Source organism: Gopherus flavomarginatus, chromosome 5 (assembly GCF_025201925.1).
Source record: "Gopherus flavomarginatus isolate rGopFla2 chromosome 5, rGopFla2.mat.asm, whole genome shotgun sequence".
Classification (NCBI taxonomy): Eukaryota; Metazoa; Chordata; order Testudines; family Testudinidae; genus Gopherus; species Gopherus flavomarginatus.
In genome coordinates, this window is record NC_066621.1 from 52,220,400 (window position 1) to 52,245,817 (window position 25,418).

A 25,418-nucleotide genomic window follows, 5' to 3' on the forward strand; every position below is an offset into this window, starting at 1 on the left:
ACCCTGGTTTTATAGGGGTTTGACTCGACTTGAGCACGGCATTTACAATATCAGAGTCAAATCGATAACCCTGTGTCTTCTCTGTGTGGCTTTCAGCTCTTCATGTTGCAGCTCATTTGGCAAAATATGGTGTTGCTCTGAACTCTCTGACTATGGTAGCAACTCCCTGTTTAACATGAAACCTCCACGCATCCCCTTACTTATTTGTATTGTGGCAGTGCCGGCTAAGATCCCTGTCATGGGCCAGGGCCCAATTGTGCGAGGGTCTGTACAAATACAGAACAAAAAGATGGTCCCTGCTCCAGAATGTTTACAATCTGCCGCTCCCACAGAGTTACAAGGACCATGATAATGTCTATGGAATCATAGAACATCAGGGTTGGAAGGGACCTCAGGAGATCACTAATCCAACCCACTGCTCAAAGTAGGACCAATCCCAAAACAGATTTTTGCCCCAGATCCCTGTTTAGGAGGCCACTGCTTGAACCACTGAGCTATCTCTCAACCCTGCAAACACACGCAGGTCATTTTACAGATGTGCCATCGTCACTGTTTATCATGAGTCTTGCAAAATTTGGTAATTTTCTTAGAGCCTCCTGGAGTCAGGTGAATTAGGTCAACTTCCAGCCTTTATTGCAGAAAAAAGCTACAAAGTGTGACCCTACAGGTTCAGAAATCAGCAGGTAAATAAAGAGAGGCCAAAATCATATTGTTTTTTAAATTGCATAATTTTTTTTAAAGCCAATCTTCTGGGCTTTGGGGGGCCTGACTCGTGAATTTTAAACACTTGGGGTTGGCAATCCTGGACTGGTTTCACTGACTTCAGTGTCAGTGAAGTCACATGTGAGTGTTTGCAGGTTGTATGCTTGTGCAGCTCCTACCACAGTGGGGACTTGGCTTGATGCACAATCACTGGCTGAAGTTCTGTGGTCTGTGTTCTGTAGAAGGTCAGACTAGACCAGTGGTTCTTAAACTTTTGAAAATTTGAACTACCACCAGGAAAATGAAACAATCACCTGCCTTGCAATCCCCTCCTGTGTTGTTAGTCCTCATCTCAATCTATGTGACTTCCACCTTGTCCCTTCAGCCAGTCCTTTATGCCCCACTGGGGGCTGCACCCTGCAGTAAGGCTGAACTAGTAGATCATAGTGATCCCTTCTGGCCTTAAAATTTATAAATGGATCCCAAATCTGGGCCTCTGGACCCCATGGAAATATAAATATTAAATAATAACAAGCACACATGGCATAGGTCATTCTACTAACTACAATAAATGGGCCCAGCCATGACTATGTCAATAAGACAGCACCAGCAGCTGATAACCCATTTGAAACCTTAAAAGCATGTAGTAAATGCACTTTCTCATTGAAGTCAAAGTTCTGAGTTGTTGGCTCTCTGTCTTCTTGAACGATCACAGGTTGCCCTTTACATTCCCTTTTAGAGCCATAAGGTCCGGTTCTGCTTTAGGTGTAGCTGCAGATTACCTTTGATATCTATGAGTGAGAGAGCAGAGGTTGGCCCAGTGTCTGCACAGATCCATTAAAAGTAGCACAAAGACTCAGGGCTTGAATATGATTCCACATCATGTTTCATTTTCCCCTTTTTAAAAGCAGTACTAATCACGTTTATTTCGGCTTGCCATTTTTTGTTTTTTCAAAAGCCAGCCTGAGAAGCCAAAACAGTTGGCTGAAAAAAAGCAGTGACTCAACATACCAGGGGTGGGCAAACTTTTTGGCCTGAGGGCCACATCTGCATAGGGAAATTGCATGCAGGTCCAAGAATGTAGGGCTGGGGCAGAGGGTTGGGGTGTGGGAGGGAGCGTGGGGTGTGAGAGGGGGTGTGGGGTGCAAGAAGGGGCTCAGAGCAAGGGGTTGGGGCAGAGAAGGGATGTGGGGCGTACAAGGAGGCTCAGGGCAGGGGGTTGGGGTGCAGGAGGGGTTTGGGGTATGGGCTCCGTCCTGGCGCCGCTTACCTGGAGTGGCTCCAGGGTGACAGCAGCGCACAGTGGGGCCAGGGCAGGCTCCCTGTCTACCTGTCCTGGCCACTCTCAGAAGTGGCCAGCACCATGTCCCTGCGGGAGGGAGGGCAGAGGGCTCCGCGCACTGTCCTCGCCTGTGGGTACCTCCCCTAGAGCTCCCATTGGCAATCCCGCGGGCCGGATCTAAAGCCCTGATGGGCCGGATTCGGCCCATGGGCTGTAGTTTGCCCACCCCTGCAACAAACCCTTAAGGTGCTGATGCAGTAAAAATTACAAAGTGAGAGATCGTTATGCTCCATAATTTGAGCTCTTTGCTACTGAGTACAACTGCAGCTCTGCTGGGATTCTAAAGATGGCCTCCTTCTTTAACACTACGATAGTTCTGTTTAATCCAATGGTTAAATCTAGAACAAGAAACATGAATGAGATTTCTTGTCATTAAAGTGATCCACTCTAATGCCTGGATCAAAGATAACACAGAAGAGCTCCATTTGTAAAAACTGAAATAAAAAAAAAATACTCAGCAAAACACAGTGACTCAGCAGCTTTCATGCACTTAAGCCTCAAATTGCAAATGTGACTTTTGCACCTTGCATGTAAATGAGCTCCTGTTCCTAGCTGGAAGTTCCCTTTCAGGTTACATTTCAGCCTGGGCAGTGTGTTATAAGCCATTCCCCGGCCAACATGAATGAAGGGGCCAGCTCTGGAGGAGAGAAACAAGAGCTGAAATTCAAGAGAGCGATCTTGCAGGACCAGAACAAGCCTGAAAATATGATCCAAAGGCAACAAGTGATCCGGCTCACCTATTTGATTACAGCCATGGACCTGACCTGCTTGTTCATGCAGATTGGAATCATTCCAGTGAGTACCATTTGAGTCTGCTTTAACCGAGCAGATCGCTTTCTTTCAACACAGACTATTCAGTTTTTCAGCAAGATTAGAGGACACTTTCTACCAGGAAAGAGGGGAGAAAGTCAGATGTAAGTGAATGTAGTGGCCTTTCACATGGCACTCTATGTACTTAGGGTGAATAGATGCACATAAGTAATGACAGGCAGACAGTACTTAATTTGTGCCAGGGCTTGCCATGCTGAACCCTGGTACCTCTAAGCTTGGCAATTCATATCCCCAGGACCTTTGGGCTTGTTGCATCAATTCTGAAATTGCTTGAGCCCTGGCACCTCTTTCATTACCAAATAAGCATGGTAGGCAGATGATTATTATTTATATTGCAGTAGTGTCTAGAGGCCTCCACCAGACGTGTGCTGCATTGTGCGGGGCCCTGTGCAAACAGAAAGTGCAGTTCCTGCCCCAAAGAGTTTATGATCTAAAACACAAGGTGTAGTAGGTAGGTGAACTAACAAGCAGGCACGGGGAGGGAGCATAGTGTAACAATAGTAGACTATCTTAGCACAGACTGCTTTGTACACAGTACGTCTGTGTAATAAGCCAATCAGGAGCCTGTAATCACAACGTGCCACTTGTCTAGTGGTTCTTTGGTGTCAGTTTTCTGTAGACACCATGCAAGAGATGAGTTTTAAGGAGGGATTTGAAGGTCAATAAAATAGTGGCTTTACAGATTTTGACAGGGCACTCTCACCACATATAAGAGGCTGCGTGGTAGAGAGACCAAAAGTGTTTGTGGAAGATTGCAACTGGCCCTGTTGCCCATGTAGAGATGGGGATTGAGGTTGCATTAAGATAATAGGACGGGTTAGTTATGGCAGGGCTGAATTGTGAAGGTGTCTGCATGGAAGGCCAAGACATTTGTGTTTGATGCAGCGGAGGAGGGGGAGTCAAGGGCATGTATCAAAAGTGGTTTTGGTGTGATCAGAACACTGAGTCAAGAAGACGATCTCTGTAGCAGCATTTTCGGTGGCCTAGAGGGCACAGAGTTGCAGGTGCCAAAGCCAGACTGGAGGATGCTGCAGTAATCTAGTTGCAGGTCATTTTGAAGGGATATTATCAAGTAAAAATGTAGTTACCACTCCACTCACAGCTCTGAGCTCTTCCTCTTATTTTTCTTGTCCTCATTTTTCTTCTCTCACCTGCTATGAGAGTTCTCTCCCATCTCTGCATCTCCAGAGACAATCCACTCTGTGCCCCTCTTTCATAAACCAATCCAACAGTGGCTGCGCTGTGGCATGGTCTCTTAGTGCTTGTCTGTGGGCAACTGATGTAATCACGCTGGGTTCTGAGACTAAGAAGTAAAACTAACTTTCTGTACAGAAGGAATGCTGACTATTCACCAAGCTGTCTCCAATACAAAGAGTAAACCCACAGAAATCTCTGCACTAGATATATTATTTGCTTTACTCGTTCAGCGGCAGTATTCTCAAATATTGACTGTAATAAATAGCGAGTAAAACTGTCCAGAAAGTAAAATGTCTTGCATTTATAATGTCCCTTTAAATACCCAAGGATGGTGAATTAACATTGGAATATTAAGTGTTGGCTGGCTACAAGAAGTATATAGGCTGGGCTACAAGAAGGAAGCTGTTTGCTGTAGTTTGTGTGAATTTCTACATATGTACGTTTTTAGGCAAGTGAATTTTATCCAGTGCACAGTATCAGGTGTTCCAGGGTACTCCATATGGCAATGCAAGGTGGCGCTCTCATTTACAAAATGTGCTTAGTGTATTTAGTGCTGGTGAAAGTGTCAGATTTACAGTGCTGGCGACTCCGTGCACAAGGGGTATTAAGTTTTTTGGAAGCTTCAAAATGTTATGTTCACATTAAACATTACTGTCATAAACAGATAGCTAAGGGTTAATGTCTCTTTCACCTGAAGCACCTGACCAGAGGACCAATCAGGAAACCGGATTTTTTCAACTTTGGGTGGAGGGAATTGAGTGTCTGAGTCTTTTGTCGTTTGTCTGCCTGCCTGCTTTCTCTGAGCTTTGGAGAAGTAGTTCTACTTTCTAATTTTCTGTTTCTAAGTGTAAGGACAAAGAGATCAGATAGTAAGTTCTATGGTTTCTTTTCTTTGGTATTTGCATGAATATAAGTGCTGGAGTGCTTTGATTTGTATTCTTTTTGAATAAGGCTGTTTATTCAATATTCTTTTAAGCAATTGACCCTGTGTTGTATCATCTAAATACAGAGAGAACATTTGTATGTATTTTTCTTTCTTTTTATATAAAGCTTTCTTTTAAGACCTGTTGGAGTTTTTCTTTACTTCAGGGAAATTGAGTCTGTACTCACCAGGGAATTGGTGGGAGGAAGAAATCGGGGAGATCTGTGTGTTGGATTGCTAGCCTGATTTTGCATTCCCTCTGGGGGAATAGGAAAGTACTTTTTTGTTTCCAGGATTGGGAACAGAGAAGGGGAGTCTCTCTGTGTAGTTTCACAGAGCTTGTGTCTGTGTATCTCTCCAGGAGCACCTGGAGGGGGGAAGGGAAAAAGGATTATTTCCCTTTGTTGTGAGACTCAAGGGATTTGGGTCTTGGGGTCCCCAGGGAAGGTTTTTCAGAGGGACCAGAGTGCCCCAAAACACTCTAATTTTTTGGGTGGTGGCAGCAGGTACCAGGTCCAAGCTGGTAACTAAGCTTGGAGGTTTTCATGCTAACCCCCATATTTTGGACGCTAAGGTCTAAATCTAGGACTAAGGTTATGTCAATTACAAAGCAAAAGCCTGAATCTGAAGCATCTGTCCTTTGGGCACAAGGTCTTTTAGGGTGCTTCCAGCTTTGGGATGTGGAGGGGACTGGGAGTACAGGTGCCATTTTGTTTAATGCAGCTTGCTTGATTAAACAGGGTGGCTTGATGACATGTTCTACAAAATCCTCCTGTGTGGTGCTTAGAGTGATGTGCACGTCATATCCAAAGGCAAACGAGGGGTAAAGTTAAATTAGCTGAGTGGTTAAGAACTTCCTTGTCTGCCTCAAAATGCCAATGTAAAAACAGAGAGACTAAGTGGGTGAGGTAATATTTTTTTATTGGATCAACATCTCTTGGTGAGAGAGACAAGCTTTCCAGCTACACAGAGCTCTCAGGTCTGGGAAAGATTCTCAGAGTGTCACAGCTAAATACAAGCTGAACAGTTTGTTTAGTATAAGTAGTTAACACATATTTCAAGGAACAGCTCAAGGTGAAGTGGCCTGTTAACACCCCTGTAATCATGGGAGTTAGTGGGTTACAGATCGTCATTATTGGGGCATTTAGTGCACTAGGTGCATCTCATTTATGGCTTTTTATAACAACGTGGGTGAAACCAGGCAATCACTCTGCTCTCAATGAACTCGCACTGAAAAAAGATAAAAGTCAAAAACACCACATCCCCCGTGGGGGGAACATCCTCTTTCTCAAAGGGAACCTTGCACAACACTGGGAGCTTAAATAAATATCTCTGTGCTAGACACTAATAATCATGATCTTAATATAGGCACTGGATTTATGGCTTATTACAACAACTGATCGCCTCTCCCTTTTTGTCCTATGACTATAGGGATGTTAACTGGCCACTTCACCTTGAATGATCCATTAAAATATGTGCTAGCTACTTATGCTAAACTATCTGTTAGGCCTGGTCCACACTACAGCGTTAAATCGATTTAAACAGCGTTAAATCGATTTAACACTGTACCCGTCCACACTACAAGGCACTTAAAATCGATTTTAAGGGGTCTTAAAATCGATTTCTGTACTCCTGCTCAACGAGAGGAGTAACCCTAAAATTGATATTACTTTATCGATTTAGGGTTAGTGTGGACGGAAATCGAAGTTATTGGTCCCATTCTTTTACTGAGCTACCCAGAGTGCACCGCTCCGGAAATCGATGGTAGCCTGGGACCATGGACGCACACCACCGAAGTAATGTGCCCTAGTGTGGACGTGTAAAATCGATTTTATAAAATCTGTTTTATAAAATCGATTTTATTAATTTCGATTTTACTCTGTAGTGTGGACGTGGCCTTAGATCCTGTTTCGGAGGGCGTGGCTACACTTGCAGATGTAGACTGCTGAGAGTTAAACCAGCCTTCAGAGAGCACAGCAGGGAAGATGCTGCCGAGTGTTTACAGTCTCAGCTGGAAGCTCAATGGCGTGACCACATTAGCAGCTCTTGCAACGCCACAAAGAGCAGTGCATTGTGGTAGCTATCCTAGTGTTCAAGTGGCTGCAACATGCTTTTCAAATGCGGGGGGTGAGGTGGAGTGTGACAGGGAGTGTGTTGGGTGTATGTGGGGGGAGAGAGAGCGGGGTTTTGGGGTGCTGAGTGTGTCAGCATGCTGTCGTGTAAGTTCAGACCCCCCTCCCCCCGCCTCTCTCTCACGCTTTCACAGCAAGCAGTATTCCACACCAATAGCTTGCTTTGTCCCAGAGTAGATAAGCATGCTGGCTGTCAGAAACAGAGCTTTGAAAGGGGATATCTGCATTCCTGCAGTCGATTCCAAAACAATGACAAGAGTGGCCACTTGACTTAAGGGGATTATGGGATGTTTCCAGAGGCTGATCAAAGCACAGTAATGCAACACTTCATTCACACTGACTCTGGGGCGTTTCAGCCGAGGTGCAACAAACATTATGCTTCTCATGGAGGAGGATTACCAGGAGTGCTCCAGCTGCAGAGTCCAGGTGCTGTAAGTGCCTCGCCAGTGTGGATGGGTCGGGAGTTAGGGTGCCTGGGGCTGCTTTAATGCGCTCTAACTTGCAAGTGTAGCTATGCCCGAGTACCTTTCCCAAACCTGAAGAGCTCTGTGTCGCTCGAAAGCTTCTCTCTCTCCCCAACAGAAATTGGTCCAATAAAGAGATCCCGTCACCCACCTTATCTCTCTAATATCCTGGGACTGACACAACTGCAACAACACTGCATGCAATAGTGTAAAAATAGAGAGCTAGGTCCACAGCTGATGTAAATTGGTGACTTCAGTAGAGCCCTGGCTGATGATCCGGGCCAGAGACTTTTGATTTTTATCAAATAACCTTTATATTCCTGATGTTATATTGTATCTATGGGCAAGCACTGTTGCTTTATTTTGCATGGAAGCACATGATCACTTATTACTATAGTAGTCTTGTACTTAGTAAGCTCTTTAACATTCAGAAATGTAACATACTTCACTTTTTCTCAACTTTATTTAGTACTTGGCGAAGAGCCTGGGATTGGATTCAGTTGGATTTGGCTACCTCCAGACAACTTTTGGCGTTCTACAACTTCTGGGAGGTCCTATTTTTGGAAGGTAAATAAGAACCATTCTTGTGACCCTTCCATTCCCTAGGAAGATCAGAGTTATTTATTCTTTTAAATAAAACTACTTTATTCCTAGTTCTGAATCTTGGGAAATATTTTAAGAAGCCATCTGGATTTACTAAACAGGTTACAGAGAAATAAATATTAATTGAAAATATTGTAACAAATAAATGGCTTTTATATTAGTTATTTCTCTACATTTGATTATTTGGATCCAGACAGTGTGCTTAGCCAAAACATTTAGCCCCTGCAGAGCTTGCAATCTAATGCCTTAGTCCTGCAAATCAAGCAAAGGAGTAACTTTATGAACATGAGCAGGACTGGGAAACCCAGAAGATAAGTGTAACTTGGCTTTTTTTGTTTTGCTTTTTTGTTATTACTTAGTGCTATTAAGAAATAGTTCTAGTGGAAATCATAGAATTTCTGTGCCTGATTCGAATCTTATTTACACAGGCATTGCACTATGTCACAGCAAATGACTTCAGTGCAGTTGCTCCTGATTTGCACTGGTGTCAGTGTGATCAGAATCAGAAGGACTCTATATTATTAACAGTTCAAACAGGCCTAGCAAAAGGAAGGCGGGGGAAAGACTTGAGCATCTGCCTGTGTTTCTGCCTCTGAGCAGTTGCAGGAAATTGCTGATATGGAATACATGCTCCTGCTCCAAACAGAAGAGGAGATGGCCTTGAAAAACCTAATAGAGATGGAGATAGCAGATAATCGATTATCCCTGTTCAGAGATGCACAAAAGGAGAGAGTAGTCCAGTGGGTAGGGCACTGGACTGGGATGCAGGAGTTACATTCCTATCTCTGCCACTGGTCTGTTCAGTGACCTTGGGAAGGCTGCTTTGCGGTCCATCTGTTTGCAGTGCTAGCTCTCCAAGGCAGGGACTATCTTTTGATTAGCACAGTAGGGCTAACAGGTGCTAACAGGATAGAAAGAATTATTTATTAATAATAATAGTCAGTTTCCCTGCCAAGACAGCCCAGAAATGAATTCCTTCTTGTCTACAAATCTGAGGTGGTGTAAATGGCATAATTTAAGTAATTTTTTTTTTCTGTAAATGTACCAAGCTGGAGGAAAATAATTTTGATCTGGATCTGTGAGAAGTGGGTCTTACATCTGAAGCTCTGTTCTTTCTCTGTGGGTGGAATACCTACTGATGGCAATGGGATATGCATGCAGGGATGACAGGAACAGAATATAAGAGTCTAATAAGGATCTGATCCTAATTAGACTCCTATAACTGGTGTAAATCAAAGTAGCTGGGCTGAAAGCAAAATTTGCTATGCAAATCTGAGATTGAAACTTTCCCCAGGGTGGTACCATGAGAACTGTTCATCCCAATGTCGAAGTAGATATTTATAAAGGGGAATGCCATATGTTAGTTAAAATGCAAAAATGAGGAAATAGAGATTCAGAACAAATCCACTAACCACATTTTTGCAGACCTCAGAGTATGAGAATGAGTCAATTTTCCTTGTAACTGGATGACTTTGCTTAAACTAACGTGAAGTTGCAAGCACTGAAGCTGCTAAATTTTTTTCTTTAAAAAGACTCCAGATCATCTCATGAACTGGTCTCCTGGGATTACAAACAGCAAAAGCCCAAATTTACTGAGGGCTTGTCAACACACCCAAATTGCACTGGTTTAATGTAAATCAGTTTAAAATCATCCCTTAGTGAAACTGATGTCTTTTTTTTTTTTAAGCCAAGCCATACTCTATTCTCTGCTTCCTTAGTTTAACATAACTAATTTTTATGCCACATCACAATTGTTGATAACCATAGTAGAAAACCCAAACAAAATGAATATTAATAGAACCCTTTAAACAGCCTAGCAGTGCCTAGCTTGTGATGACTTATGTCTAGTCACCAATAACTGTTTCTACAGCACTTGCGGGATTTGTCTAGACCAGGATTTAAAGGTGTGTGGTTAGATTTAAAACATTTTAACCAACATATTTGAAAATGCTAGCACAGAATTTTAGAATGCATTAGGTACTATGTTAGCTGGAAGGGTTTAACACCACAATGCTAAATCCCAGTCCAGACAAAGCTTCAGACTTCGCACAGGGCCACATTTTCAAGTGCGCAGCACCCACAATTGGGGCTAGGTTTTCAAAAGTGAAAAATCTGATCAATGTTGTGGGGTGGGATGGATGACAGCATTGCATTGCCAGCCTGAATGTGTTGTATTTACAATTGCTAAAACAGTTCCATTTCTAAAATGCTGCATAATTTATATGCTAGGTTTGCTGACCGGTGTGGCACCCGAGCTGCGTTAACTCTTTCATATCTCTCTGGATCTGCCTTCTTTCTGCTACTGTCCATCTCCACCAGCATCCCACTTCTCTTCCTGTCCAGAATTCCATCCGTGTTTATGCATGGGCTACCAGGTAATGTCATGAGAAGATGACCCAAATATTGAGGTCAGTATTTTCCAATCCATTTATAGGGCCTGACTCTGCAATTCTTCCTCACACGAAGAGGTTAAAGTCGTTAAGACTAATAAGTGTTGCAGAATCAGTCTCTAAGTAGTTGGGTTTTAAGGACATGAGGCACCATGTTTAATCATTAGAGGAGATGGTTGAGATGCAGGACAACTAAATTCCATTCCCAACTTTGCCACTGATTTGCTGTGTGAGCTAGAGCAAGTCGCTTATGTGATCGGGTGCCTGGGATAGACCACACTGAGAATGCCACACTCAGGGCAGACTGCAAGAAATAGGGCAGACAATCCCCCCCACCCCACAAGTGGTGGTTTATTCTATAATTGGATTCACCAAGCCAGTAACAAAGGAGCTTCTGCAGTACCACACTGGTTAACCAGAAGACACATACAGTTCCCTTTCCAGCCCATGGCTCTCATCCAGACAACCCAGCCTAATATAGTGAGAGGTTATCGAAAACCAGTTTCACCATGTGTGAGGTTCTTACGCATCCCAAAGAATCAGACACGTATCCCCAGGTCATTCTGAATCTCAGATCTTACTCAAATATCACATTGTCGGTAAACTAACTAAAGATTCATTCATAAAAGAAGAGAGTTATAAATGGTTAATAGATCATATACATACAAATGATTGCAAAGTCCTTATATCAGGTTTGAAGCAGTGATGGAATAGGCTGCTGGTTTGTAAAGTCTCTCAAGTAACGTCCAAAAGATTGGAAGGTCCCTCAGACCATAGTTCAAGATGCTCCTTTTAATTGTAAATCCACAGTCTGGAGAATTAGGCCTGGTCTACACTACGTGTTTATATAGATTTTAGCAGCGTTAAACCGATTTAACGCTGCACCTGTCCACACAACGAGGCCCTTTATATCGATATAAAGGGCTCTTTAAACCGGTTTCTGTACTCCTCCCTGATGAGAGGAGTAGCACTGGAATCAGTATTACCATATCGGATTAGGGTTAGTGTGGCCGCAAATCGACGGTATTGGCCTCCAGGAGCTATCCCACAGCGCACCACTGTGACTGCTCTGGAAAGCAATCCGAACTCGGATGCACTGGCCAGGTAGACAGGAAAAGCCCCGCGAACTTTTGAATTTCATTTCCTGTTTGCCCAGCGTGGAGCTCTGATCAGCATGGGTGGCGATGCAGTCCCAAATCCGAAAAGAGCTCCAGCATGGACCGTATGGGAGATACTGGATCTGATCACTGTATGGGGAGACAAATCTGTTCTATCAGAGCTCCATTACAGAAGACAAAATGCCAGAGCATTTGAAAAAAATCTCCAGGCTATGATACAGAGTCCACAGCACAGTGCTGTGTGACAAGCATAACGGAAAGCCAAAGAATCAAATGGACGCTCATGGAGGAAGGGAGGGGGTACTGAGGACTCCAGCTATCCCACAGTCCCCACAGTCTCTGAAAAGCATTTGCATTCTTGGCTGAGCTCCCAGTGCCTCTAGGGTCAAACACATTGTCTGGGTGTTTCAGGGTGTATCTCGTCAATTTACTCCCCCTCCCCCCCATGAAAGAAAAGGGAAAAAAAATCGTTTCTTTTTTTTCAATGTCACCGTATGTCTACAGCATGCTGCTGGTAGACACAGTGCTGGGGCACTGAACAGCAGCATCCTCTCCCCTCCCTTCCCCGATGGCAGATGGTACAGTGCAGTAGGACTGGTAACCGTCCTCATCATCAGCCCATGAGTGCTCCTGGCTGGCCTCAGGTGAGGTCGGCCGGGGGCGCCTGGGTAAAAATAGGAATGACTCCTGGTTATTCCCTGCAGATGGTACAGTATGGCTGGTAACTGTCCTCATCATAGCAACTGGGGGCTGAACTCCATCAGCCCCCCACCTTTCATGTCTAAAGAAAAGCTTCTGTACTGCCTGGACTATCATAGCAGCTGGAGGCTGCCTCGCCCTCATTTTATCTCACTAAAAAGTCAGTGTTTCTTATTCCTGCATTCTTTATTACTTCATCACACAAATGGGGGGACCCTGCAACGGTAGCCCAGAAGGATTGGGAGAGGAGGGAAGCAACAGGTGGGGTTGTTGCAGGGGCACCCCCTAGAATGGCATGCAGCTCATCATTTCTGTGGGATCTGACACAGAGCGGCTGTGCTCTCTGGTTCTCTGATTCACTGGTTCTCTAGTACACTTGCCCCATATTCTAGGCAGGACTGACTCTATTTTTAGATACAACATAAAGGAGGGAAAGACCAGGGGGGTCATTTCCATTTTTGTCTTTGCGCCCCTAGCCGACCTCAGCCAGGAGCACCTATGACAGCAGCAGACGGTACAGAGCTACTGATAACCGTCATCTCATCACCAATTTACAATGGCACAGCAGACGGTACAGAACGACTGGTAACCGTCTCTGCTACCTTGCAAAGGCAAATGAATGCTGCTGTGTAGCGCTGCAGTACCGCCTCTGTCAGCGGCATCCAGTACACATATGGTGACAGTGACAAAAGGCAAAACGGGCTCCATTGTTGCCATGCTATGGCGTCTGCCAGGGCAATCCAGGGGAAAAGGGCGCGAAATGATTGTCTGCCATTGCTTTCACGGAGGAAGGAATGAGTGACGACATTTACCCAGAATCACCCGCGACACTGTTTTTGCACCATCATGCATTGGGATCTCAACCCAGAATTCCAATGGGCGGGGGCGACTGCGGGAACTATGGGGTAGCTACGGGATAGCTACCCACAGTGCAACGTTCCAGAAATCGACGCTAGCCTTGGTACATGGACGCACACCACCAAATTATTGTGCTTTGTGTGGCCGCGTGCACTCGACTTTATACAATCTGTTTTACAAAACCGGTTTATGTAAAATCAGAATAATCCTGTAGTGTAGACATATCCTTAGATCAGGAAAGAGGCAATATGGAAGTCTCTCAGAGGTCTTTTATATGCTTTGCCATGTGCATGGAAATTTACTGTCCCAAACACAGCCCACAGCTCAGGTTCACAGAAAGTTACTGGCCCAAGATGGAGTCCAAGGTCACATGTCCTTACGTGCTTTGCTGACTCACAGGGGCAGCCATTGCCCATATTCTTTCTGAGGCATCCACTGGAAAGGCTTACTGGGCAGGATGATTTTCTTCAATGGCCCTTGTGAGCTGAGTGTCTTTAATGGGCCATCAACACATAGGTGTCTAGTCCTGATGCAAATCTATTTGGAGGGTGTCACCTAGGAACAACACACATGTTGGAGATACAACTACGTAGCCAGTAGTCTTTAGATGCAAAGATGATACATGCCTATAAACAGGATAATCGTACTTAGCAAATCATAACTTTTTCCTTAACCCCATAGTTTGTGCAAGATTTCTTGCAATTATATAACAGTGGTAACAACAATGATACAAATGGTCATCTTTCATATACACAACATCTCAGCTTAGTCTCTCTGTGCTTCAGTTTTCCTGTTTGCAAATGGCAGATGACAATGCTGACCTCCTGACCTCACGACACCACACCATGGTGTTGTGAAGCTTAATTTGTTCACGTCTGTGAAGTGTTCTGAGGCCCTCATGTGAAAGGTGCTATAGAAGTGCAAAGCGTAGTTTATAATTTTTACTTGGGCTTGAAAAGTTTCACTGATATCCACTTGCTTGAGCACTAAGCTACTTTACTATGCCCCCCAAAGCCATGGATCTTCATTCCCCCCAATAAACCAATTCACTCCCATCAATGAACGCCTTTCAGGGCACCTTTCCTTGTGCAGCCGCCATTTCCACTGCTTTCCTGAATGTGCATAAAGCTCTCAGCTTCCCAGCATTTTCATCCAGCTGGGCCCTATTCTTTTAGATTCTCCCCTTACCCCCATAATTTTTAAGGAGTAGCGCCTCTCAGGCTATTTTGCTTCCTGCCTACCACTAATTCTGTTAAAAGCATAGCTCCTCCAGCCCACACCCTCTCAGAAGAACTAGATGCCTGAGCATCTCTGCTCCCTCCCAGTCTTCCTGTTAAAGAAACAACAGCACTTGAGCAGCTCTGTTCCTTTCTTCGCCCTCTACCCAAAGAGGAGGTCAAAAGCTCCCTGGCCCCACTCATTGCAACTTGCAGTGAGTGAGTGGGTTTTTCCATGCCCTGATTTTATTACAGAGTTAGGAGCTGTGTCTTTTTAGCAGATCAGAATTCATTCCAATGGAATAAACTGTGTCAATAAAATAAACTGCACATGTCCTTCACTGCAGTGCAGCTATTTCAAATTTCTCAGCTACATTCTCTCAAGTAAGAACTGTCCCAGAATAATTTTTTAGCAACATGCAGCCTCACACAGCCTAGCAAATTGTATGTCAGCATTAGTGAGTACCTCAGACCTGGCAAGCTGCATTACAATGGCTTTCATTCGCACCATTCCATTCTGTTTTGCTCCGTTTGCGTCCAGTAAAAACCATCCGGCCAGATGCTTAGCTGGTGTAAATCTGTCTTGCTGATGGAGTACCGCTAGTGGGGATAATGGAGCCACACCGTGTTAATGTGGATTACACACAGCTGGTTTAAACTAAGCGAGGTCTTCATCCCATTAGCAGTTGGTCCACATAAGAGGTTCTGAGTCTTCTCCTTCTCCTGACTACTGGGCTGACCCCACAAAGGGTTTTAAGAGCTTAAGGGTATGTTTACACTGCAGTTAAAAACCCACAGCTGGCCCGTGCCAGCTGACTCGGGCTGCGGGGCTATTTAATTGCAGGGTAGATGGCCGGGTTCAGGCTGGATTCTGGGCTCTAGGACCCTGTGTTGTGGGAAGGTCCCAAAGCTTGGGCTCTGCACCAGAACTTTTACACTGCAATTAAACAGCCCGTGAGCCCAAGTCAGCTGTAGACATATCCTAAGTTTCTTTGTTGATCTGGCCCTCAGACCTTTAGCGCAAATAGTAGAAGTTTGTGCTTTTAGATGAAGAGGGCCTGGGGTCAGTTCCCATTCAATGGGGCGTTGCATGAGGATCTGGCTCAGTGTTACAAGGCCTGACGTCTGGAAGAGCTCTGTCATTTGCATTTGTGCATGGTCACCTCAAGGAATAGCTTTATCATTCAGACACCAGAGTACATTTCTTTTAGTTCAATGTTTCTTATCAAGTTTCTTCAAATATCTGTGTAGGTGCTCAGATGGTCATTACAGATCTGACTACTCCTGCTGAGCGTGCAGATGCATTAGGGAAGCTTGGACTATGCTTTGGAATAGGAGTAATCATTGGATCATCCCTGGGTGGGACACTCAGCACAAAATTTGGGTGAGTGGTTGAGGTGATTTTTACTTCTATCTTGCAGTTATAACAATTGACTCAGCTGCTCATTTGATAATGTAAAAACATGTAACTCTTTCCTTATTCTTTGGGTGCAATTTTCAGCTGCTGCTGACTGATCCTGGGGCTAAATCAGCCCCTGGCACAAGTTAGAGAAATCCTGTGGCTGCTCTAACTTGCACTGGCTATAATGGTTCTGTATGTGCCATTTCACAGAGATCAGCAGAAGGCAGTGCACTCCAAATCTGCTGCCTCCCCTCCCTGGAATGCCTTCCATGCCTAACGGCCTCAGTGGTCCCTGAACCAAGGGTCAGGAAGGGTTGGCAGCTCTACACCACTCCAGGATAACCCTGTGCTGGGGAAATACTCAGCCCCTTTGTGCAGCCCTGAAGGCACAAAGGTATATTATTAAGGGCCAAGGATCAATCACTTTGTCATCTGTGCCATTGTGTGTCACTATTGCTTGTTTTAAATAAGCTTTCTTGTAAATCCCCATTTCTGCAAGCTGGACTAATATCCATGTCTCAGCTGCTTTACAAGCAGCAGTTATTAAAAAGCTACAAGCAATCCAAGTCCAGCTCTAGGCTTGTCCCAGAAACTCCCTAAGCATTGAGGGCTGTGTGAGTTGTGGAGCAACTTTACCAGTGTATTAAGTGCTACTTAAAAACAGTGTTGTTATAGCTTTAAATCTCCAGCAGGGTGAAGCTCACAAATCACAACATTCTTAGAGGGACGCTTAATGTAATGGGGGACCTTAGGGAGGGGAGCAGAGCTTAAGGGGGCCTGGAGAGGGGGAGTACGACAAATGAGGCAGTCTCCCCGCTCCAAAACAAGGATGAGTGAGTGTAACCCAAACTTGTCAAGTGTGATCATTCCCAGGCTCCTTCTAAAGCAGAGGTGGGCAAACTACAGCTCACGGGCCACATCCGGCCCACGGACCCTCCTGCCCGGCCTCTGAGCTCCTGGCCCGGGAGGCTAGCCCCCGGCCCCTCCCCTGCTGTTCCCCCTCCTGTGCAGCCTCAGCTCGCTCGCTCTGCCACCGGTGCAATGCTCTGGGCGGCGGGGCTGCGAGCTACTGGGGCAGCGCAGCTGCAGAGCTGGCCTGACCCAGTGCTCTGTGCTGCATGGTGGCATGGCTGGCTCCAGCCGGGCCGCACAGCTGCCTATCCTGGTGCTCTGGGTGGTGCAGCTCTAGCGCTGCCAGCCACCAGTGCTCCAGGCAGAGCGGTAAGGGAGCGGGGGGGGGTTGGATAGAGGGCAGGGGATTTTTGGGTGGTGGTCAGCGGGCGGGGTTGTGGATAGGGGTCAGGGAGGTCAGATGATTGGGGGCAAAGGTCCTGGGGAGACAGTCAGGAAGGAGGGGGGTGGTTGGATGGGATGGTGGAAGGCAGTAAGGGGTGGGGTTCCGGGGCGGTCAGGGAAAAGGGGTGGTTGGATGGGACAGGGTCCCGGGGGGGGGGCAGTCAGGAATGAGAGGAGGAGTTGGATGGGGCCGCGGGGGGGCAGTCAGGGGAAGGGGGTCTGGGTGTGGTTAGGGGACAGGGAGGGGTGGATGTGGCAGGGGTCCTGGGGGGCCATTATGGGACAGGGACAGCCTCCCCTATCTGACCCTCCATACAATTTCGTAAACCTGATGTGGCCCTCAGGCGAAAAAATTTAACCGTCCCTGTTCTAGAGCTTTGGGTAAACCAACTAGGCATCTTTAAAAGCGTGTCTGCACTTGCTGCTATAGAAAACCTTGATTTATTTATTTTTTTTAAAACAAGTTTGATAGTCTCAATTCAGTCGGGACCATCATGTTCATCTAGTGTGACCTCCTGCACATTGCAGGCCACAGAACCTCACCCACTCACTCTTGTAATAGACCCCTGTATGTCTTTGGGAATTAAGCACCTAAATATGTTTGAAGATCTGGGCCTTAGTCTCTCTGGGCCTCAGTTCCTGCATCTGTAAAATGGGGTTCATAGTCCCTCCCTGTTTCACAGGAGTGTTGTGAGGATAAATACACCAGTGATTGTTAGGTAATCAAATGCTATGATAATGGGAGCCATATAAGTACCTAAGATAGCTAGATAGTCTTCCAAGCGGGAAAATCCTTCTGGACCCATACTTGCATTCTTCTCCCAGTATAGCAGCCAGCACCATTTTTCCTCAACATTGTCCTCCTCCACAGTCACAAAAAGAAAAAGGCCTGCATTTTATAAGGCCTCAGACTCTTACCCTTTGCAGCATGCTTTGTTAAAAGAGGTTGACAGGGAGGCCTCCCTTCTCCCTCTCTTTCACTGGAGTAAATTTGCTGTGCACCAGTGGTGTGAGTTCATTCCCCAGGTAAGAACCAACTTCTTGTTCTTTTCCACAGAACAGACTGCTCTAGTCTGATAACACCAGGGAGGTGAGAGGCGAACCCCGAATCATCTTTCTCTCAGGAGGCAAAATGGCCCACATTCCCATGATTCTTCAACACGTATTCTTAAATATTTTATGTAGTGAAAGAGTTAATGGTAGTTGAGAATTTTCACTACTAGAAGAAATCAAAATGGCTCATAAGTCTTTGTCTACTTGATGCCACTGTTGACCTGCAGTCATTCTTCTCATGATGTAGTAGTTGGGTTCCATACATGACAGTTATTTTCTCCATTCATCTTGTTTGGTTTTATCTGCATGAACACGTAATAGTCATAGAATATCAGCGTTGGAAGGGACCTCAGGAGGTCATCTAGTCCAACTCCCTGCTCAAAGCAGGACCAATTCCAAGACAGATTTTTACCCCAGTTCCCTAAATGGCTCCCTCAAGAATGGAACTCACAACCCTGGGTTTAGCAGGCCAGTGCCCAAACCACTGAGCTATCCCTCTCCCCTAAAACGTTTAAGCAATTTAATTAAAAATTCCATTTTCGTTAACTTTATGTGATTCTTCAAACTATTACTGAGGCAAATAGCTTAGAAAGATGCACAGAAGGTTTGACATTGATTTGAGTAAGAGCCATATACAGTTACACTAAATCTACTATGAGAGCTACAATCTCTATTGTTCAGGGCACTGAGGGGCTGATTAAATTCTCACTGAAGCCAGTGGAAAAATGGCCACTGATTTCAATAGGCATTGGATCTGGCCCTTAATAATCAACATCTGAAGTCAGGAAAATCTTTTCCCGGTAATATAGCACTGCAAAACAATGTACACTCTAATATACTTCCCAGTGTCTGACTGGATACTCTACATGCGCCATGACCAATTCTGGTATTGAAAATCCTATTTTTGTCTACCTTCCTTTAGTCTGCGTTATGCTTCCATTTGTCTGCATGAATTACTGTGGGCCTCGATAATGTATGTAGGATGACAAAGCAATAGAAAACATCCTGTTTGATATTCTACGGTGCAGTGAAAATGCTGCTAAAATCTCTGTTCTGTATCTACATATTAGTAGCATTCATTTCATTTAAATGGCACAGTCAATCTGTGGAACTCGTTGCTAGGGGTTGTTGTGAAGGCCAAAATTATAACTGTGTTCGAAAAAGAATTGGATAAGTTTGTGGAGAATAGGTCCATCAATGGGTATTAGCCAAGATGGTCAGGGATACAACCCCATGCACTGAATGTCCATAAGCCTCTGACTGCCAGATACTCAGACTGGACAACGGGATGGATCTCTCAGTAATTGCCCTGTTCTGTTCATTCACTCTGAAACATCTGACGTTAGCCACTGTCAGAAGACAGGATACAGGGCTAGATGGAGAGTCTGACCCAGTATGGCTGTTCTCAGGGGCAGCTCCAGGCCCCAGCACGCCAAGCCCGTGCTTGGGGCGGCATGCCACGGGGGGGCGCTCTGCCGGTCGCTGGGGGGGTGGCAGGCAGCCTTTGGCGGAATGTCTGCGGAGGGTCCACTGGTCCCGCAGCTTCGGTGGAGCCGTGGGACCAGCGGACTCTCCGCAGGCACACCTGTGGGAGGTCCACCAGAGCCACGGGACCGGCGACCAGCAGAGTGCCCCCTGCGGCATGCCGCCATGCTTGGGGCAGCAAAATGTCTAGAGCCGCCTCTGACTGTTCTTATGTTAAATGACTTGGAAAAGAACCTCAATTGTGGCTTTTGCATCCTCACAACTTCAACCCTGAAAGGATTTATCTTAATTCTTTGTGATCTTTGCGTATAATTCAGTGCTATCTATTTGAAGCTATGATTTAGGATGATCCATTGTTCAGCAGTTATACAGTTCAATTAAATGAAAATTGGGAAAACCTCTAATTCAGGGGTTGTCTGGATTTGAAAGGGCAAATAGTTGTCACTGGATGTGGATATGTGATACTTTTGCATGCTCATAAGTGGATTTTCTCACCCAGAGTGGTTATTTTGTCTTTCCACAAGCATTAATTGCCAAAATGCAAAAATTGTCATATATTCTCTGCTTTAATCATGATTATAGGTCATATGCACTTATATAAACAGAATGCCAGATTTGGATGGAACCTTCCTTTAGGGGAAATTGGCAGGACTGTGAGTTTTTCATTTTCCTTTGGGTATCTCTCAGCCCATCGTTTTCATGTCACTGCAAGTGTGTGTGTGGGAACATTGCTCCCACCACTTACTATACAAGCACCTTTCCATCTTGTGCTTTGATGCCACATTTTGTCTGTTTGTCAAAGACGTTTTCAGATCTATGATGCTTTTCATTCAGCACTATCAGCCACTGGTTTGAAAATGTCCCCTAACAATATACCAGCTACTAGTCCACATACTACAGTACAGAAGAGGTGTACTTTAAAAGGGAAGGGACTGGAACACACTTTTGCCATACGATGTTCTGCCGGTAATGAACACTAGAGGGCGCCAATGTTTTGAAAAGATTGCTGGGTTACTCAGGCTCTCTTGCCAGTGTGGGATGTCCCTGGAAAGAGGCTGACTTCTAGGGTTCTCTGCTCTGACTTCAGACTCTTCATCCCTTTTGGATTCTGAGAGGAAAATTCTGTGATCCCTGTCCCTACTATTAACTGTCATGTGTTGCCTCAGTTAGACTGTCTTCTCTGCTCATTTTGCTCACAATTCAAAGATTTGAATCTTCCAGGCCAAGACTTTAAAAAGCAACTTTTTTCAGATCTTGAGGTGCCCAATCTGAGACACTTTAAAGGGGCCTAATGTGCAGAGAGCACTGTCTGAATAGCAGGCCTCTGAAATGTGTCTCATGTTGGTAACTCAGAATCACTAGTCACTTTGGAAAACCGTTGGCCCTTATTTTTTGAAAACTTTGGACTTATCTACACATGGTTATATCTGATTAACTTCCCCTGGTTAACTCCATGGGTGGACACGCTTATTCAGGTATGCGAGTGCTCCCAGAGCAACACTGTGGCCAAAAGGGCTAAAGTGATCCTAGGATGTATAGACAAGGGACTCTTGAGTAGGAGTGGAGGGGTTGTTTTACCTCTATATTTGGCACTGGTGCGACCACTGCTGAATACTGTGTCCAGTTCTGGTATCCACAGTTTAAGAAGTATGTTGAAAAATTGGAGATGGTTCCGAGAAGAGCCACAAGAATGATTTAAAGGATTGGAAACCATGCTTTATAGTGATAGGTGCAGGGTGCTCAATCTCTATGTATCTAACAAAGAGAATGTTAAGGGTTGACTTGATTACAGTCTTCAGTATCTACGTGGGGAACAAATATTGGATAATGAGTCCTTCGGCCTGGGAGTTTGAGGTTTAAGAAGATCCTGTGGCTGGAAGTTGAAGTGAAACAAATTCAGACTGGAAATAAGGTATACATGTGTAACCGCGAGTGTAATTAACAATTGGAACCATTTAGTAAGCGTTGTAGTGGATTCTCCATCACTGGCAATTTTAGAATCAATACTGCGTGTTTTTCTAAAAGAGATGCTGTAGTTCAAACAGGAATTATTTTGGGGGAGTCCTAAATTCTGTGTTATACAGGAGATCAGACTAGATGATCACATGGTCCCTTCTGGCCTTAGAATCTATGAATCTAGAGGGAGTTAATAATGAATAACTCCATGTGTAGACAAGCCCTTACACTAGCAAAGGTGAACTGGAGCCAGTTCTGGTAAAATCACTCCGCTTTGATTTCAGCTCTTAAGGAAAACTCTCGAAGTTGTTGTTTCACCTCTATCCTGTGGAGGGCAGCTTTAGCTAACAAGTCTTTCTTGGTAGCTGGCCGCTTCTCGGCATCTATGTGGGAACATACTAGCAAGAACCTTATCCAAGGCCATATGGTCCATGACACTAGGAATGATAGTCTGATTTTTAAACAATAGGTTTAGTGCTGGAGAATGTGCACTATTTATTCACAGGCTAGCTACATCACAGGCTATAAGCATGAAGTATAAACTTTCTCACCCTGTGCCTCACTCCTGACCCAGATTTGTGCTCTGAGGATGAGGGAATAGTCCTGCCTCTATGCTAATTCAATCGTTGTCCTTAAATCTGTAGTGGTGAATTTTGCAATGTGAACACTTCTTCAGTAGCAACAGAACTAAGACCACCAAACAGCCTTCTCAAAATCACTACAGACTTCGGCCATGTTTCAACCATCAGCTTTGAGGTGCAAGGCTCCATGTCCCATTACAAATCAACAGAGCCGTCCATTACCATGGAAATACATCAGTACAACTAAATCCCACCAATTGGTTCCTAACTATACCCCGAACCTCTTCATTTGTTGTTCTGGCAGTGAGGCTGTGACATTTGCTAAACAGTTCTAGTACACTGTGTCCTCCTAACATTCCATGTTGGTAAGAGAAGGCTTCAGCTGTATTTTTATTGGCATAATCACTTAAGCTTTCACAAGCTTTCATTTTCTAGAGAAAAATGAATACAGTCCCCTTGCCATTAAGGAACGTGCTTTGTTGTGATATCACAGAAGAAGAATGTAACGAGTTTTCTGCATTTCCCTCCTCAAAGCTCACCAATGTTCTCTTTTTACTGTTTACAATATTATTCATATTTCTGGTGGTTAAATATTTGTGTGCTAGAGAGGAAGATGGAAATAATTGACCCTATTCCTCAGCTGGTATAATCTGGGGTAGGTCCAGTATAATCAATGCTGAGGATCTAGTCCATTATGTTTATACTCCTATAGCAACTTCAGTCTGTGCTTCTCAAAGCACTTTGCAAACATTAATCAATTTGTCCTCACAATACCCCTCTGAGATAGAAAATATTTTATCCCCATTTTGCAGATGGGGAAATGGAGGCACAGAGAAACTGAGTGACTTGTTCAAAGCCTGACAAGGAGCTTGATGTAGGGTCCCGCTTCCTGACCCACCTCCCCCTCCAGTCCTAAACTGGAGTCAGAAGCCCTGTCTCTGCTCCTCTGCAAAATGCTAAACATGTTTGCTTATCACCTAAACTGCATGAAGCTGTAGCCAAGGAGCTGTGATGGTTAGAACTGGTGGTGGCTTTCCAGTAGCATCTGGATGGATCTCTTGTCACTGAAAGGATGTGCTACTGTGTCACTTTGCTGGGGATTCTCACCCCACAGCATAGCCCTTTCCACCCACCTGCATACAAACAATATACAAACAGGTGACACGTGGCTGCCATTTAGCAGCAGCCAACAATGCGGTACAACAGTTTGCAACAGGAACTGAAGGATGTTCTATCCACTGGAAACATAGGACAGGACAAGGGTTGCTTTTACAAGGTAGTTACCCAAACCAAACTTTAGCTAAGAGACAGTGGTCTTTAAAATAGTGCCATGGGAAGGCCAGACCCTCAGCTGGTATAAATCAGCATAGCTTCATTGGAGCTAGGAAGATTTACACCAGCTGAGGGTTTGGGCCAGGGTCTTTAATTACGATGAGCAGTCAGGCTTTACATTTCTTGGAATTGTTTTCATTTTTGTGTATTGTTTTTTGCTACTGTCTTCTTCTGTTCATCCACCAACTGCAGTAGAACTGGGTAAAGCCAGGATACAAATGCCTAGATGGAACAGAGCGGTTTGGTAGCATAATATTTTGTTTTATGGGGCTACTAAGTTAGTATGAAGGAATGAGGCAGGAATGGTTTCCAAAGGTGGAAGGAGGAGCCTGGGTAGTGCAATTACATAGATTTCATCCCTTCTTCTGGGACTATAATTCATGGCAACCAGTCTTTCTTTTAACAAGATCATAATGAAACCTTTGCTTCATGATCCTGGCTTGGCCTGCTTTTTACAGAGAGGGAGAGGTTTCGTAATCTTAGTGAATTGTTTTTAGACCTAAATGTCTTGGAACAATTATTCTGTTGAATTCAGGATGTTCCTGGCCAAACCCCTTTGGTCTGTTATTAAATGTTATTGCAGTGGGGTTTTGGCTTGCTTTTTTTTTTGCCACGCTATTCTTCTCCTTCCTCAAGGGGGAAAGAAGGAGGTTGTTTGCTAGCAGTAAAGAATCATATTTCTTTCCCATAACCCAGCTGAACAATGTTCCTGTGGGGAATTTTGTGGAATTTCTCATTGCTTCTCGCTTGTGGTGGAGGAATGGAAAGTCTGTGTGTGGTTTAAAGGGGTGAAGATGGGAAGCAAGAATTGGAACGTGGCAAAGGGTCATGGGTCTGCACTCTATTTCTAGACAATAGTGACCATTCTGGCGGCTGGAATCTCTCTTGCTCTCACTTCCAATAGGAACCCTGGTATTTCTCAGCCTGGGATGATGATGATGATTGGCCGAGCAGCTTGCGTTGGTGACAACTGGCACAAACATTCCTTTGTTCTTTGTCAAGCAACTGTGGAGGGTGAGTTCCTTGTGGCTGATGTCCAGTCTGCCAATAAATTATATTGTACTGGAATCTCAGCACAGGCTTGTCATGGTAGTTCCTGCTCCCTGCCACTGCACAGGAAAGGGGGAGTGAATAATGGGCTGTTTGTCAAGGGGAACTGTGATGGGAGTTGAAATAGAGACTCCTTTGGAGCTGAGTTAACTCTTCAGAGACTGCAGATGCATGCGGTCTCTCCTCCACAGCATTTATTTGGCTCGCAGTCAGGGCAAACCAGGATCCTAAGAGTTAAAGCAATTTGCACCAAAGTGCAAGTCTCTCTCCTTTCTCTGTTCATTTTGCATGGTGATGATTTGTATCTTAGAGGCTGTGCTCTCAGTATGACTTGAGGGCAGCATTAGTCCTAGCCTTTTGGGGAAAGAAAACATGAGTAGCATCAGCTCTGGCCTCTTGGGGTAGGAGAGGGAGACGTGGGGGCTGGCTTCTTTAGGGGGCGGTAAATGTCCTTGTTTTTGAAGCCTTTGCTAATTAGCATAGGAATAATTGTACACTGAAATGTTTTAAAGTATCAACATCTATAACCATGAGGCAAGACTTGTGTCTGATTAAAGCAGCTTAGAATGTAGTCATGGGCAGAGAGGGGCCTCCTGTCAACCTACTGCTGTCTAAATTGAGGAATAGGTCAGTATGACTGTTACTTTAGAGTGTGGATTTTTCACCCCCTGAGCTACCTAGTTGTACCAACCTAATTTCCTAGTGTAGAGCAGGCCACACATTAGAGTTGCGACTGTGCTGAGTCTGAGGGGATTTCCTGCCTTCTCCTCTGTAGTCCACAACACCTG

General features: G+C 44.9%; 1 protein-coding gene across 13 annotated transcripts in view; it reads left to right on the plus strand.

The window, feature by feature from the left end:
- SLC22A18 (solute carrier family 22 member 18) overlaps positions 1-25,418 on the plus strand; it is a 224,632-nt gene that overhangs the window by 34,838 nt on the left and 164,376 nt on the right. For 11 of the 13 annotated variants that reach the window (XR_007774503.1, XR_007774502.1, XM_050953712.1 and 8 more), the window contains 4 exons: positions 2,615-2,839; positions 8,060-8,157; positions 10,423-10,568; positions 15,727-15,859. Coding sequence is in view for 11 of the 13 variants with exons in the window: in XM_050953712.1 (XP_050809669.1) it covers positions 2,615-2,839; positions 8,060-8,157; positions 10,423-10,568; positions 15,727-15,859 (602 nt within the window). In the remaining 2 variants the exon portion in view is untranslated. The remainder of the gene's footprint in view (positions 1-2,614; positions 2,840-8,059; positions 8,158-10,422; positions 10,569-15,726; positions 15,860-25,418) is intronic. The other 2 variants (XM_050953718.1, XM_050953719.1) reach the window with 2 other exon arrangements.